Genomic DNA, 12,455 nt, shown 5'->3' with positions numbered 1-12,455 from the left:
GAATACTACTACTCTGAAAGAGAAACCAGAGAAGCCAAAGTAGGAATTGGATGTGGCAGAAGGCATTTGTCTTTTCCAAATATCTATTTGTGAAGGGTGGTATGCGGATGAGGGCCATAATGGCAACCACCCACAACTTCCCTCTTCACTACTCAGACTGGCCTAAATGGATTTGTTTTCTAATTTCCAGGCACAGCTCTTCTATTAAAGGTGGCCCTTCCTCAGTATCACAGGGGTCACGGACAACAGTGGCCAACTCAAAAGCTGACTAGAATCCTACTGCTTCTCTCTGACAGTTTCTAACTGCATGGTCGTGGGTATCTTGTCCAATTCCCAAAAATCTTTACATGCTGCCAAGCCTATGAAATATCCTCAGACTTTAAGTAACCTCTTACATGATTCATTCTTCAGGGCTGGACTGCAATAGCGTAATATCTGCGTGGGAAGTTGTTATTCTCTGTGCCCCTATTGTTCAAATCTCTTTATTTTTTCAGCAGAGGCAGCAAAATTACCTTGTTTTACAGGGATGAAAGCACTACAGTGATTCCCAGGAAGACTCTTAAAACTCTATGTGCTGTCTCCAAAGTAATTTTTCAGGAACACATACATTGAATTGTTATACATGATGACACAGTCACTTCCCTCAAGGCTTTTCTGGGAAGCGTCAGGTACCTCTTGACTCTGTTTTTTGCCAGTCATTTAACTCAGGCTCTGGCTGCTTCTGWGTCTCACCACAATGTGTTTTCCACAAAACTGTCCCAACACTTTTTTGTACTCCCTTTCAGGCAGGTATCTAATGTGTTCAAAGTGGAAAARTGGAGCAGATTTAGGCAGCTGCTTCATCCTGGTGATCCTAATGGTCAGGATGCTGTAGCCCTTCACAGTTAGTCTAGGAAAATGCAGGAGAACAAGCAAGTAGCCTTAATGTCCCTCTTGAGTTTACAGTGTGACTTGACACAAGTTTATGTAGCTGCTTAATATTTGTACTATGTAATCTCTGGTGTCTTTTCTTCAAAAAGCATCTCCAACAGCCCCATTGTTCCCATTGTGGGAATTTTGACAATTAACTCCTTGTGAGCTCATGGTTGTATTTAAGAAGTTCTTTTTCTTCTCTCTTCCTTTGATCAGTCATGTTGTTTTTGTATGGATTTTCTTCCCAGTTATTTTCCAAACATGCATTAACATCTTAGAGGAATTAAATTCGGTTAAAAAATGCAAAGTCCTGGTTTCTGATTATTTATGATGCAGTCATTTATTATTTTAAATATTAATAATAAACCAATATTCATTTTACTATTTATTTATTACTAAATCAAGAYCCAGGCTCATAGAAAATGTGTTTTAACAAGGAATCTGTTTTATCCTAACTTTAATTGCTGTCTGCATGTATATATGCAATATGACTATTTAATGTTGCATCAGATTTATTAGCTGCTGTGAGAGAGCAGGATTTTTGATGTGCCTSTTTCCAAACACCTAGCTGCATTTTTCTCATCAATACCCTTATTACCAAATAGTTATATATTGCTTTGCACTTTGGAGGCACTTAAGAAAAACACCAGTGCTTTAACTCAAGAAAAATTATAAGGAAAACACTTTATCTCATGGTCATACAAGAAAATGAGGACAAATAAAGTAATGCACATAAATGCTTAGACCAAGTCTTAAAAATCTAAGATTTGTATTTGTAGATAAGAGCTCACTGAGGAATGAGGGAGAACTTGAGTGATAACAACAATTTTAAAGACTGTTTTACTCTCAAAGAAATGTGCTTTTTCATCTTTTGTGTGAGCCARTTGAATATAACCAGGGAGTTGTTCATATTGTTGGCCTAAATACCACAGAATAAATAAGAAATAGCTGCTTTTTATTTCAGCTTCTCCTGCAGAGCTGAAACTAGTTTTGGCTATGAAGAAGGTTCTTTCCCTTCTGTAATCACTAACAGAGATACTTATGGAGCTTCACTTTGTTTCCCTTGTGGAAATCTGTTGACAATGGTAAGGAATAAGAGTATCATGCTTTGAAATAATTTTTTTTAAAAATTATGTTTCTAGCTTCYAAGTAAAGTGGTTTAGTCTGATTGCACAAGGCCATAAATGTGACCTCAACGTTTTCAAAAACTTGTTTTGCAAAAACATCTGTTTTTTTTTAAACAGCCGCGGGACAAGAAAAAAAAATGTTGAAAACAGCTAGGAAACTGGTTTCCCTCTCCAGCAAAAATACTTTATAAAGGAATTAATGAAGGAAAAAATAGAAGGTGAAAATGAAGGAGTGTTAGTTTGGGCGGTTTGCCTGCACAGGGTGGTTGGTACATTCAGGTGACCCAAAGGAGTCAAGAAAAATTGTGTWACTAGTGTCAACAGTAGTTTTGTGAGATATATTCACATTTGTCTGTTATTTTTGGAACATGTATTCTGGTCAGTTAGTCACAGTTYCTCTTTGCCAAGCATTCCATCAGTATTTAGACCCTCGCTATCTGCCGTAACCAATACATTCACTGCTGGTTTCCATGGGTRAGACAGTGACTGCCAAAGACAAGASCTAGGACAAAGAACCATGKGATAYGGCATGAAATTGTAAGYATAGATTTCCAGAGTTATGCAAATCTAGAAAATTAAAAGGARAGGGTTCTACTGGCCTTGGCAACAGTTACATTGGTTCACACGAGTGAAAGCAGGTTTGTGGTTGTGGAGCAATTTCAAGGCAAGTGAGTTCCTTTCAGGTGAGGGACTGGCAGTGTAACTGGCAGGCAGGGGCTTCAGCAGTTCCTAATGCAAGGTGGTAGTATTGATTTGGGATCTAGAAGTGAGATCCAGTAATTTGTATTCCTGAAAAATATCCCAGGATGCTACAGAAAAGAGTGCAACTATTTAGTCTTACGCCTTTTTCAGTTTCCAGTGGGCTCCCTCATCTAAAGTGTCTCAGGCTTTCCCTGAAAACTGAGATAAGCACAGTATTCCTCCTGGCTTTCTCTCACAGTGTGTTCTCTAACCAGAGTGTGTGTGCATTGAGAGCTGTGTGACACCACCTCAGACCCACTGGCAGCTGCTGCCCAGCAGCAGGGGGTGTGTGAGGAGCTTACATTTTTCCTGGAGAGATGATCTCCTTCCACTGCCTGGGCACTGAGGAGAGAGTGGCTCTGGATGACATGCCAGGCTCATGGCTGTGGGTCCAGAAGTCTTTTTTGTCCAGCTTTCCTGCTTCACAGCCAGCTCTGAGGGTTTCTCGTGAAGTATCCATTGTTTTTGAGCACACCTGCTGCCCCAAAGCTGCACTGACCCTGGTAGGTGAGCACACTTGCTGCCAGAACCACCCTGGTGCCCTAAGCCGTGCTCCAGAGTGGCTCCACTCGACGCTGCAATGCCTTCCTAAGCCATTTTAATGAGTGCGTCACTCTGATACGTAAATCTGTGGAGATGAAGGAACTGGTTAGTAATGCTCTATTTCTGCCAGAAGAAAAAATAAGAAATGGAATTGTGTTTTACTTAAAACAGGTTTGTTGCTCACGGGCATTGTTTCCCCCTCTTCCTCCTGAGGTGGTCAGAGCTGGTGCACACAGCCCATTGTTTTGAGYTCTCCAGGTGTTCATCAGCTTTGCTGCCCAAGGCAGCACCAAATGAGTCAGGCAGGATGGGCTGAACAGACTTTTATTTTCTGTCACATCCTGGCATGAAGGAGTAGCTGAAAACCATAATGTGCTAAGGTACAGACAGTGGTTTAAATAGATATTCTTTTCAAATTTCCATTGCAGGTCCCAGAGGTGGAAGTTGGGACAGGCAGGGSTTTTGTCAGGTGATGACATCCAGTCGCCTTTGCAGCTGCAGCACTAAGTCACAGGACTCACTCTGAGCTAAAATGTTTGGGGCTGTGCCATTGCTGGTCTGATCAGAAGGATGTTCTAGAACCTGAGATGCKTTTTTAGGTCCTTGCTTTCATTTTCTAGCATAAAAATGCACACAAAGTTTTGTCCTCATATTCAACACCACCTTTGAATTCACGCCCCATTTTTCGTGGTTTATGGCAGATGGCAACTATATCCTCTGTCTCAGCTTTCATTCTGCTCCACTAAAAAAGCCATGCTCTGTTAACCTCCTAAAGAGACTGTTCTTTTCCTTGGCTGTGCTAACAAACCCTCTCTAGACACACTCAATTAGCTCCTGCTCACTGAAGAAGGGTACTCRCACCCACATGCAGCTCCACAAGGAGATGGCCATTGCTGGCATGAACAATTCACTTCCCTGCCACAACTCTCCAGTAACACATCCTAAGTGTTTGATTTTTGTGCCACTGCTTGATGTTGGTAATGATGCTCCCTGTGCAGCTGTCTTGCATCATTGAGTTCCTCAGTCACTTCCAAATGATGACCCCATATCTTAACCTTATTGGTTCATTCTTTTCTAACAGCAATTCTTTTCACTTTTTTTAATCTCATCAGTTTGCTATTTCATTCCCCTCCCCCCAAATCATTAAAGGAAAATATGAAACATAGATTAGTTTCAAGAATGATATCCTAGGATGTCGTCAGTAACCTCCCTCAGCTTAGTGCTTTGCCTTCAACTCCACTGAACATTGTTTCCCCACAACTTCCCCATTGCTTGCGGTTTGTGTTCTCCTAAATTCAGTTCCTCTCCAGAACTGTTACTACTTTCCATTCCAGGCACTTCACTAAAGTCTATTTTTCAGTACCAGGAATAAAGCATTTCCTTTGCCCAGAGCATCAAGCATCTCAMAAAAGCCAAACATCGACTGCCAGTTCTAAGCTCACATTTGATCTTGCTTACATGGCTGTCTTTATAAAAGGAGTTTGAAGTATAACTTAAGTAGCCTTGAGGTGAAAATAGCCAGCCCGCATTTTCCTGGAACACATTTTTTCTTTGCCTTTTCTGAAGTATGGAACATTCCTAAGAAGTGGAAAAATTGTCCTCGCTTTTTTTTTTGTAGCCATCTGGTATCACGTTTACTCTCACAACTGCAATTCCATGCTCTCACTCAGTTTTCAAGTCCCTGGGAGCTGAGAGAATTTGCAACTCTTGAACTTTACAGCACTTCACTTGAGCAAATTTCCACTTGCCCTTCCTATTATTYGTCCTGCCTCCACCTCTTTTAATATTATCACTGGAAACACAACACCAAAAACCTGATAGTAAACGTGTATTTAATAGTGACCCATGTAGAGCGTAAAAATATAGCAGGACTTGGCTGAAGTTTTAGCCCGGTCAAATTCCCCTCAGGCAGCCTGGGCTCAAGCCATACGAAGCTCGGTTTACCACCGCAGGCGTTTCTCGGAGACTGCCAGTCTTTGGATTTAGATCCTCATTAGGTTTTACAGCATGTGCTGAGCACCCTTTGAAAACCCTTCAGCGGAGCTGCTCCTTTCGCTCCTCCGCCGGCCTAGTGAGATAACCGGGGAGTAACGACGCCGGAGCAGAGTGCTGAAATGTGCCGGGGGTGCCGTGTGACCTGCAGCCCGGCGCGGCGCTGACACCGCCCGAAGCACTTGTGCCGCCCGCCCTCCCGGGGCCGCCCGCCTTCCTCGGGGCCGCCCGCCCTCCCGGGGCCGCCCGCATTCCCGGGGCCGCCCGCCTTCCTCGGGGCCGCCTCATCCCGGGGCCGCCTCATCGCGGTGCCCTCACAGGTGCGCGCGCGGCTCTGCATCCCCAGGCCCGCCCCGCCGCCGCGGGGGGCGTGGCCAGCGGGGTGGGGCGGGGCGAGGCGGGCAGTGCTGGCCGACTATTGGCCGGAGCGGTGGGAAAGGGCGTGGCTTGGCCGCGATGGGCGGGGTTTGCGTGTGGCTCGGCTGCCTCGGTTGCGGGCGGGCGCGGGAGGCCCCGGCAGCGCGCTGCGCTGGGCCGAGAGCAGGTAGGGCTGGGGCGGGGCTGGCGCTTCCCGGTGCTTTCCCGAAGCTTTCCTGGTGCACTCCCGGCGCTTTCCCGGTGCTCTCCCGGTGCACGCTCGGCGCTGTCCCGGCGCTTCCCATCCTCCCTCGGCGCGTAGTGGGGGGCGGGGTGGCGGCGCAGGGACCGCCGCAGCGGGCGGGCCGCGGTCGGCCTGGCACCCCCCCGCCCGGCTGCGGCACACGGGCCGCTGTCACCGCATGTCCCGGCGGCGGCCAGGAGCCCCCCGGCTCCGGGAGGGTTCTCTGGTACTGCCCCGAGAGAGCGGTGCTTGCCCGTGCCCTGGGGAGGTGGCGCGGGGAGCTCTGAGGGGGCAGAGACAGCCTGGAGAGCGCGGAACCTGAGCTCCCCGACACTTCCAGCTTGTCAGAACGTCTGTCCGGGGGAGGCCACAAAGGTGGGCGTCTGGAGCATCTTTCTTATGAGGCAAGGCTGCGGGAGCTGGGCCTGAGTAGTCCSGAGAAGAGAAGGCAGACGGGATCTCATTAATTCATATAAATATCTCGAAGGCAGGTGCCAAGGGGATGGGGCCAGACCTTCTCAGTGGTGCACAGTTAGGACGGGGAGCAGTGACYGTAAACTTAAACGCAAGAAGTTCCACCTCAGCATGAGGAAGAATTTTACATTGAGGGTGGCAGAGCACTGGAGCAGGCTGCCCAGGAAGGTCGTGGAGTCTCCCTTGCTGGTGACATTCAARCCCCACCTGGACACACTCCTGTGTCACCTGCTCCAGCTGATCCTGCCTTGGCAGGGGGTTGCACGGGGTGATTTCCAGAGGTCCCTTCCAACCGTGACAGTTCAGTGAATCTGTGATTCTGTGAAAATACTGCCGTGTTTCAGGATGGCCCTGCACACCCTCCCAATTCTTGAGTGTACCTACATGTGTATAACATGTCTTGCACTTGTGCTGTAAATGTTATGAAGTGGGCAGGTGGTGTATGTGCAAGAAACTTGTTTTCTGAATTTTTTTTGATCACATCTGAGTACATGCTAAGGAGTCCATTATACATAGTTGTCAAAAATAGCATCACGTTTGTGACATGTTCAGCTATCAAAGCCCAGCACAACTGTGTGGTGTCACTTGAAATGCTTAAGCATTTGCAAGTTCTTACAGCACTTGCAGGGCAGCTTTGTGCTTTAACACAAATTAAAAACTAGAGTACATCAAAAAGTAGCATCCTCTCTTATGGAAGTTTTTTTATATGTATATTCAGAGCTAACATGCATTCCTATGTAAGGCGTGGATATCAGGAAACCTGTAGTTGTTCTTCAGTTTTGTCAGCATAAAGGTGTGTGCATCTGATGACTCTTTCAATGTTTTTTTTCCTTGATATTTCTGTTTTTTAATTTTCAGATATAATTCACTTGGAAGAACCTATGGCTGGCAAGTAGTAAGTCTAATACTCTCTGATGTGCTAAACTATGCTCACTGRTTTGGCAATGCTGTGAACAGAAAAATTCTGTCTTTCCTGTCACGTAATTTCTCTAATAGTTCCTGCTCTAAACTAYTCTTAATAATACAGGAAAGTCATTGCTTTTTGCAAGGCCTCCCATTTCATTTCATCAGGACTTGGCAGCTGAGTCTTGGTGGAAAGTATGTCTTGGGTGTTGTTAGTACCTCAGGCAGTTGTGTTTGTGCTTACAACAGAAGTCATTATGAGGATGGCATGTGTTTGCCTTTTCACTTTCTTTGAAATAGTTYCCAGCCTTTTCCTTTCCCTTTGCCTTTCCAGGTGTGTGTGTGTGGTGTTATCTAACTGTGAAGTTCTTACACCTGAGCTTGCAGCCTCTGTAGGTGGTTGTTGGGTGCATAACGTGTTGTCTTGACATTTGCGTGGTTCAGTGCTGTGTCGTGACGTGTGACATTCCTAGARCCAAGTAAAAACTCTGCAGTGTGAGGATGTGTGTGCTTCGGTTGGGGGTGTTGACACTCCTGTGGACTTCTTCTTTATGGAGTTCAGTCAGCATCTGCATTGTAGTCCTTGGGTCTTCGTGCCACCCACCTGACAGCCCAGGTTGTTTTCCTGCCTGCTTTGCTTTGGCAGAATACAGTTTGGTTTCTTTCCTCTGGCCCCACAGAATAAAAGATGCCCTGGGTCCTTGTGTAGGTTGTGTTCTATTTGGTTTGCTTTCCTGTGTGCAATAAGCATCCTTTCTTGTATTAATTTTGAAACGACTCAGTTGATTTCAAGTTCCAACAACTTACATTGYCCTACTTTACAAAATCTCACCTCTTCCTGTTAACGTCTGCTTAGTCAAGTCTGGCTACTTTTCATTGTAGCCTTTTGTTTCCTCAGTGGTGGCTGAGGAAATGAGYACTCATAGGACTGTGCAAAAAGCTTTTCATTTCTTTTGTACCTTTTTCCAGCTTAAGAGGCTCAGCTAATACCTCTTCTGTATTCATACATATGACTTGTTTGTGCATTTTATGAGAGTGTCTGAGGTGCTGCCTGTGAGAAACTTGTGGGTTCATGTGTCTTACAAAGCTTTGTTTTGTTTTGCCATAGCCTCTGAAGAAGTATCAGATGGTAGCAGATTTATTTCACTGTTGCCCTTCAAAAGAAATTTAATTAGGTATTTGCAACTTAAGAGACTCTTTAGTCCCTCACACAAGAAGGGTGTTGCTGTCATGTTTATGACGGCTATTAAGCCATTGAAATGTAAACTCTTTAACTTTTCSTGACTGTAAGAAAATATTGAAATAATTAGGGATATTTTTGGCCTTGTTGATTAAAAGAACACATAAGCCAATGCAATTTGATAATGCTGTGGGAAAAAATAGTCCTGTCCTTCCCAGTGGCCTCCTCCTTGATGTTCAAGCCAGAACATGAATTTGTACAGCTGTATAAGACTAAGGAAATTAATGAGTTGGAGAAAAATGATMATTTTTCCTATAAATCTTTACTCCCAATTTGAGGAATGAAGTGAACTGTGTATAGTGTGCAAGAAAAGGAGGCTTTAATTTATTTACTTCAAGATTAGCTCTGTAATCCACTGCTGAAATGCCTATTATATTACTGTGTAGACTATGTGAGGTCCCAAGTAGTGTGACAGATGTATTTGGGGAAATATTGGACAAAATCTACTCATATAACCTGTTGTGTGTTAGATTCAAAAACTGAAAGAAGTATTTTTAAAATTTTTCCTATTAYTTGTTTATAGATTAAATGTAATAAAAACAAACATTCCTTGAAGCTCCATGGGTTCTTTCTGTCAAGCAGACTGGCTGAACAAATTTCTGAGTAAAGAGCACTGTATAGKAATCTGCAGAATAAAAATGTGGGTTGTTTAGTAGAGATGTTGCTTTTACCCTGAACATTTAATAGTAATAATTCAGGATGCAGAATTTCAGTTTTTCAACTGTGAGATGTAGTCTCTTATTGTGCAGTGATATCTATTAAGAATTTTTTTTTGTTTGTTCATGAATTTGCCTGATAAAATGTCTTACAAGTGGTAGCTGGCTTTCCTCTGATCTTAGCCTGTGAACCATAACTGTGGTTAAGTTAGGTTATCCTAACAAGGATATAACTTGGGATGATTGTTAGATTTTGTCATTATAACCATGCAAACATTTAGTGCTTATTCTGTCTCCTAGATTGCTGTAAGGCCTGGGAGTTTGACTGGAAACAACACGAGAGTGAAGGTTACAACACTGTGGTAAGTGTGCTATTTTAAAACATCGAGGAAGAAAGCTGGGAAAGGAGCTGATATGGAATCGTGAGTCCAGGAGTGAATCATTCGGTGATGAATTGTCTGCAGCTGTGTGTGGGAAGATGAAAGAGCTGAGAGGTTGAAAAGAGGAGGCAGCAGTAGCTGGTAGTATGTTCTTGCTCATGGTGAAGAGAGGAATATGCATGTAGAGTATGAGAGCAGGTACTTGAYGCTTCACATGTTCATAAAGCTGTGAAACACACTAATCCATTTTTCCTTGTGTGTTTGCTAATGATAGCATTAATATTTTCTTTACTACACATGTGGAAAATTGGGGAGAACTAGGATGTTTTCCATTAATAATAACAGAATGTTTTTAATGTTTTCTATTAATAATAACAGTTTTCCATTAATAATAACCGAAAAAGTGCAAGTTTAGTGGTGGGAGTCAAAACTAGAAGTTGGCTAACCATGACACTATACCAGCTTTAACTTACTAGTTTGTAAGAATATAATAGCAGTAATAGTTTGTACCTGCAAAAAAATCAGATTTTAGTCTCATTGCACATTATATCTTACTATGATAGAACTAATCCCAAGTATTTCTAATGAAATTATTTATTAATTTTTTTCTCCCTGAAGTGGCTTTCTAGAAGATGACCATAGAGGATCTCCCAGACCCTTCCTTAGAAGGAGATTCCCTSATTGAGAGAGAACGGTTCTTATTCCCAAACTCTGAAACATCTGTTACTTTTTCTGTTGCTGCAGCACCGATGCCTTCAGATTGTGGTATGTACTTTAAACAGAAGATAAATTTGTGATCAGCAAAGAATAAATTTGAATAATAAATTTTAAGAAAAGCTGTCAACTCTTAATTTTTTCTTTTCAGAAGGCTGTTAAATAGATTCTCTGTTAAAAGAAGTGAAAGATGAAGACCCATCCTTTTTCCATTTTTCTTATTGCTTAAACTATAATTTATATTTTTTTTCCTTCTTACAGTTCTGTGCAAGTGTGGTCAAATGTTTGTAGTTCTTTTGCATCTCAATGTAGAATTRGATATTGTGTTAAGATATAAAATTGAAATAAGTAAGGGAAGTTAATCTACATCACATTTAAAACTTCTAGAGGAGTTACGCTTTTTCTTGTGCTTCATGTAAACGGTGGRCTAGGAGGGGATATTTCTGCTGGAAGTGCACATGTTTGTGGTGGTAAGAATTGTGAGTGGTAGAAAATTATACCAAGTATCAGTGGTTCAGCTTTCAAAATGCCTTCAATAACAGTCTTCACTTGTACAAGTTATAATAAAATTTCTAACAGTGTATAATATGTTAAAATGTCATTTTAAGCAAGGAGCTTCACTGATAGCTGCAATTATAATGCCTTTGAATGTTGCTGAAGATSTCAGTAGCATTTATATACCTTAAAAATTACTCCCTCCACCTCTGTGTTTCCCATGCAYTGATTAGAGCAATCACATGTATTCAGGAAACAAAAAACATGTGATGTTCTGTCTTTGACAGACTCAGCATTCTCGAGACCCATGCTATAAGTTAGCTCAGGCTGGAAATGTAACTGTTCCATATGATATGTTTTAGTACATGAACATGTGACTTCACWTGGTTTAGTCCTGTTCTCATCACTTGTCTCTCCTAGTCTACTCTAAGTACGGCCGTGATTTATTTCATTGTGCTTTCTTACCCCTTAGAAGAAGTTTTCCATTTGCATTCTTCAAACAATGTTGTGTTGTGATATCTTCTAATAACCCTATGATGTYCCTACTGCCCGTTTTTCCTGGTCTCTGCCTACTCATTAAATAAAAAAAAAAAAATCCTTTTATACGAGATTGCTGTCACTTGTGCAACAGTAACATTACTGAATCTGGGTAAAGGAGGTTTAACCACAATACAGATTCTCAGCTGTTGCATTTGGTGCATTTATTTTTTCTTACTACAGTTGAGCACTAAAATCAATATTTGGGAAATATAGACAGGGAGAAAGTAATATTTTAAGGTAGCTTTATGCCACTGTCATCCTTTCATGGGATTCACTGTTTTAACAGATTTTCTGTAGCATTGGTTTGGTTTACAAAGACTACAGCTGATCACCTGTTAAGCACTTCGGGTGGTTACTACTAATTCTTGGTATGGTCTCAGATTTCTACCCTAGCATGCTGATTGTAACAGTCTGCTAGAGTTGATTTCTGATAGACAATTTGGATCAGGTTGTAGCTACAAATCTTCCTGGTAGAGTAAGAACTGTGAATATCATGCAAGATCCTTAATCTTGTTGTCTAGTTGTCTGCTTACTTCATGGCTTTCAGCTGTAGATCAACTGTGGTTATGGGGAAGGTAAATATTAGTGGATAAATCAGTAGATGTGTGATGCATGGGACGTAGGGATGTAAGGAAAAAGTGACACACTTTGTGTAGTGCTGGGAGATACGGGGTTTGGGGTTTTTTATATGCTAGGTGCAAATAAAAATTCATGTTAAATATCAGTGAAATTGTCCTCCTTTTCCATTGTTGAATCAAGGCAGTGCAGTTTGAGGAGCTCTAAACAGCCCTGAAGCAAGCTGTGTATGTGCTTTTATCAGTTAGTTCAATCTAGAAGTCAGGTATGCTGTTTTTGGGGAGAGGTTGGGATGATTCATCCAGGGGTGGTTTATACCATGCCATACACCCAGATGGCTGATGCTGTGTTTTGCTTAACCTGTCTGTCCTGTCTGAAAGCCGTGAATCTGCGATGGATATCTGAGCTGACATTGTACAWTTATCCGAAACCTGTTTAAAAGGCAACTCCCTGATAGCTGCAGCAGGGGTAAAAAGTTCAGTGTTTGCCRTGATTTATTTGCTGATGAGAGTATATTCTGCTTCTCTTCCCTCTCCTCTTAGCCATTCCTATCCAGATTCT

General features: G+C 42.6%; 1 protein-coding gene across 1 annotated transcript in view; it reads left to right on the top strand.

The window, feature by feature from the left end:
• The first annotated feature begins 5,778 nt into the window (after positions 1-5,778).
• The window catches only part of CLIP4 (CAP-Gly domain containing linker protein family member 4), a 31,353-nt gene continuing 24,676 nt past the window's right edge, over positions 5,779-12,455 (top strand). The window contains exons 1-4 of the mRNA XM_057378196.1: positions 5,779-5,859; positions 7,249-7,285; positions 9,490-9,551; positions 10,188-10,334. Coding sequence (XP_057234179.1) covers positions 10,202-10,334 — 133 coding nt within the window. The 5' untranslated portion in view covers positions 5,779-5,859; positions 7,249-7,285; positions 9,490-9,551; positions 10,188-10,201. The remainder of the gene's footprint in view (positions 5,860-7,248; positions 7,286-9,489; positions 9,552-10,187; positions 10,335-12,455) is intronic.

Source organism: Malurus melanocephalus, unplaced genomic scaffold, assembly GCF_030028575.1.
Source record: "Malurus melanocephalus ecotype Western Australia unplaced genomic scaffold, MMel_1.1 scaffold_345, whole genome shotgun sequence".
NCBI lineage: Eukaryota > Metazoa > Chordata > Aves > Passeriformes > Maluridae > Malurus > Malurus melanocephalus.
This window is presented reverse-complemented; position numbering and strand designations above follow the sequence as displayed.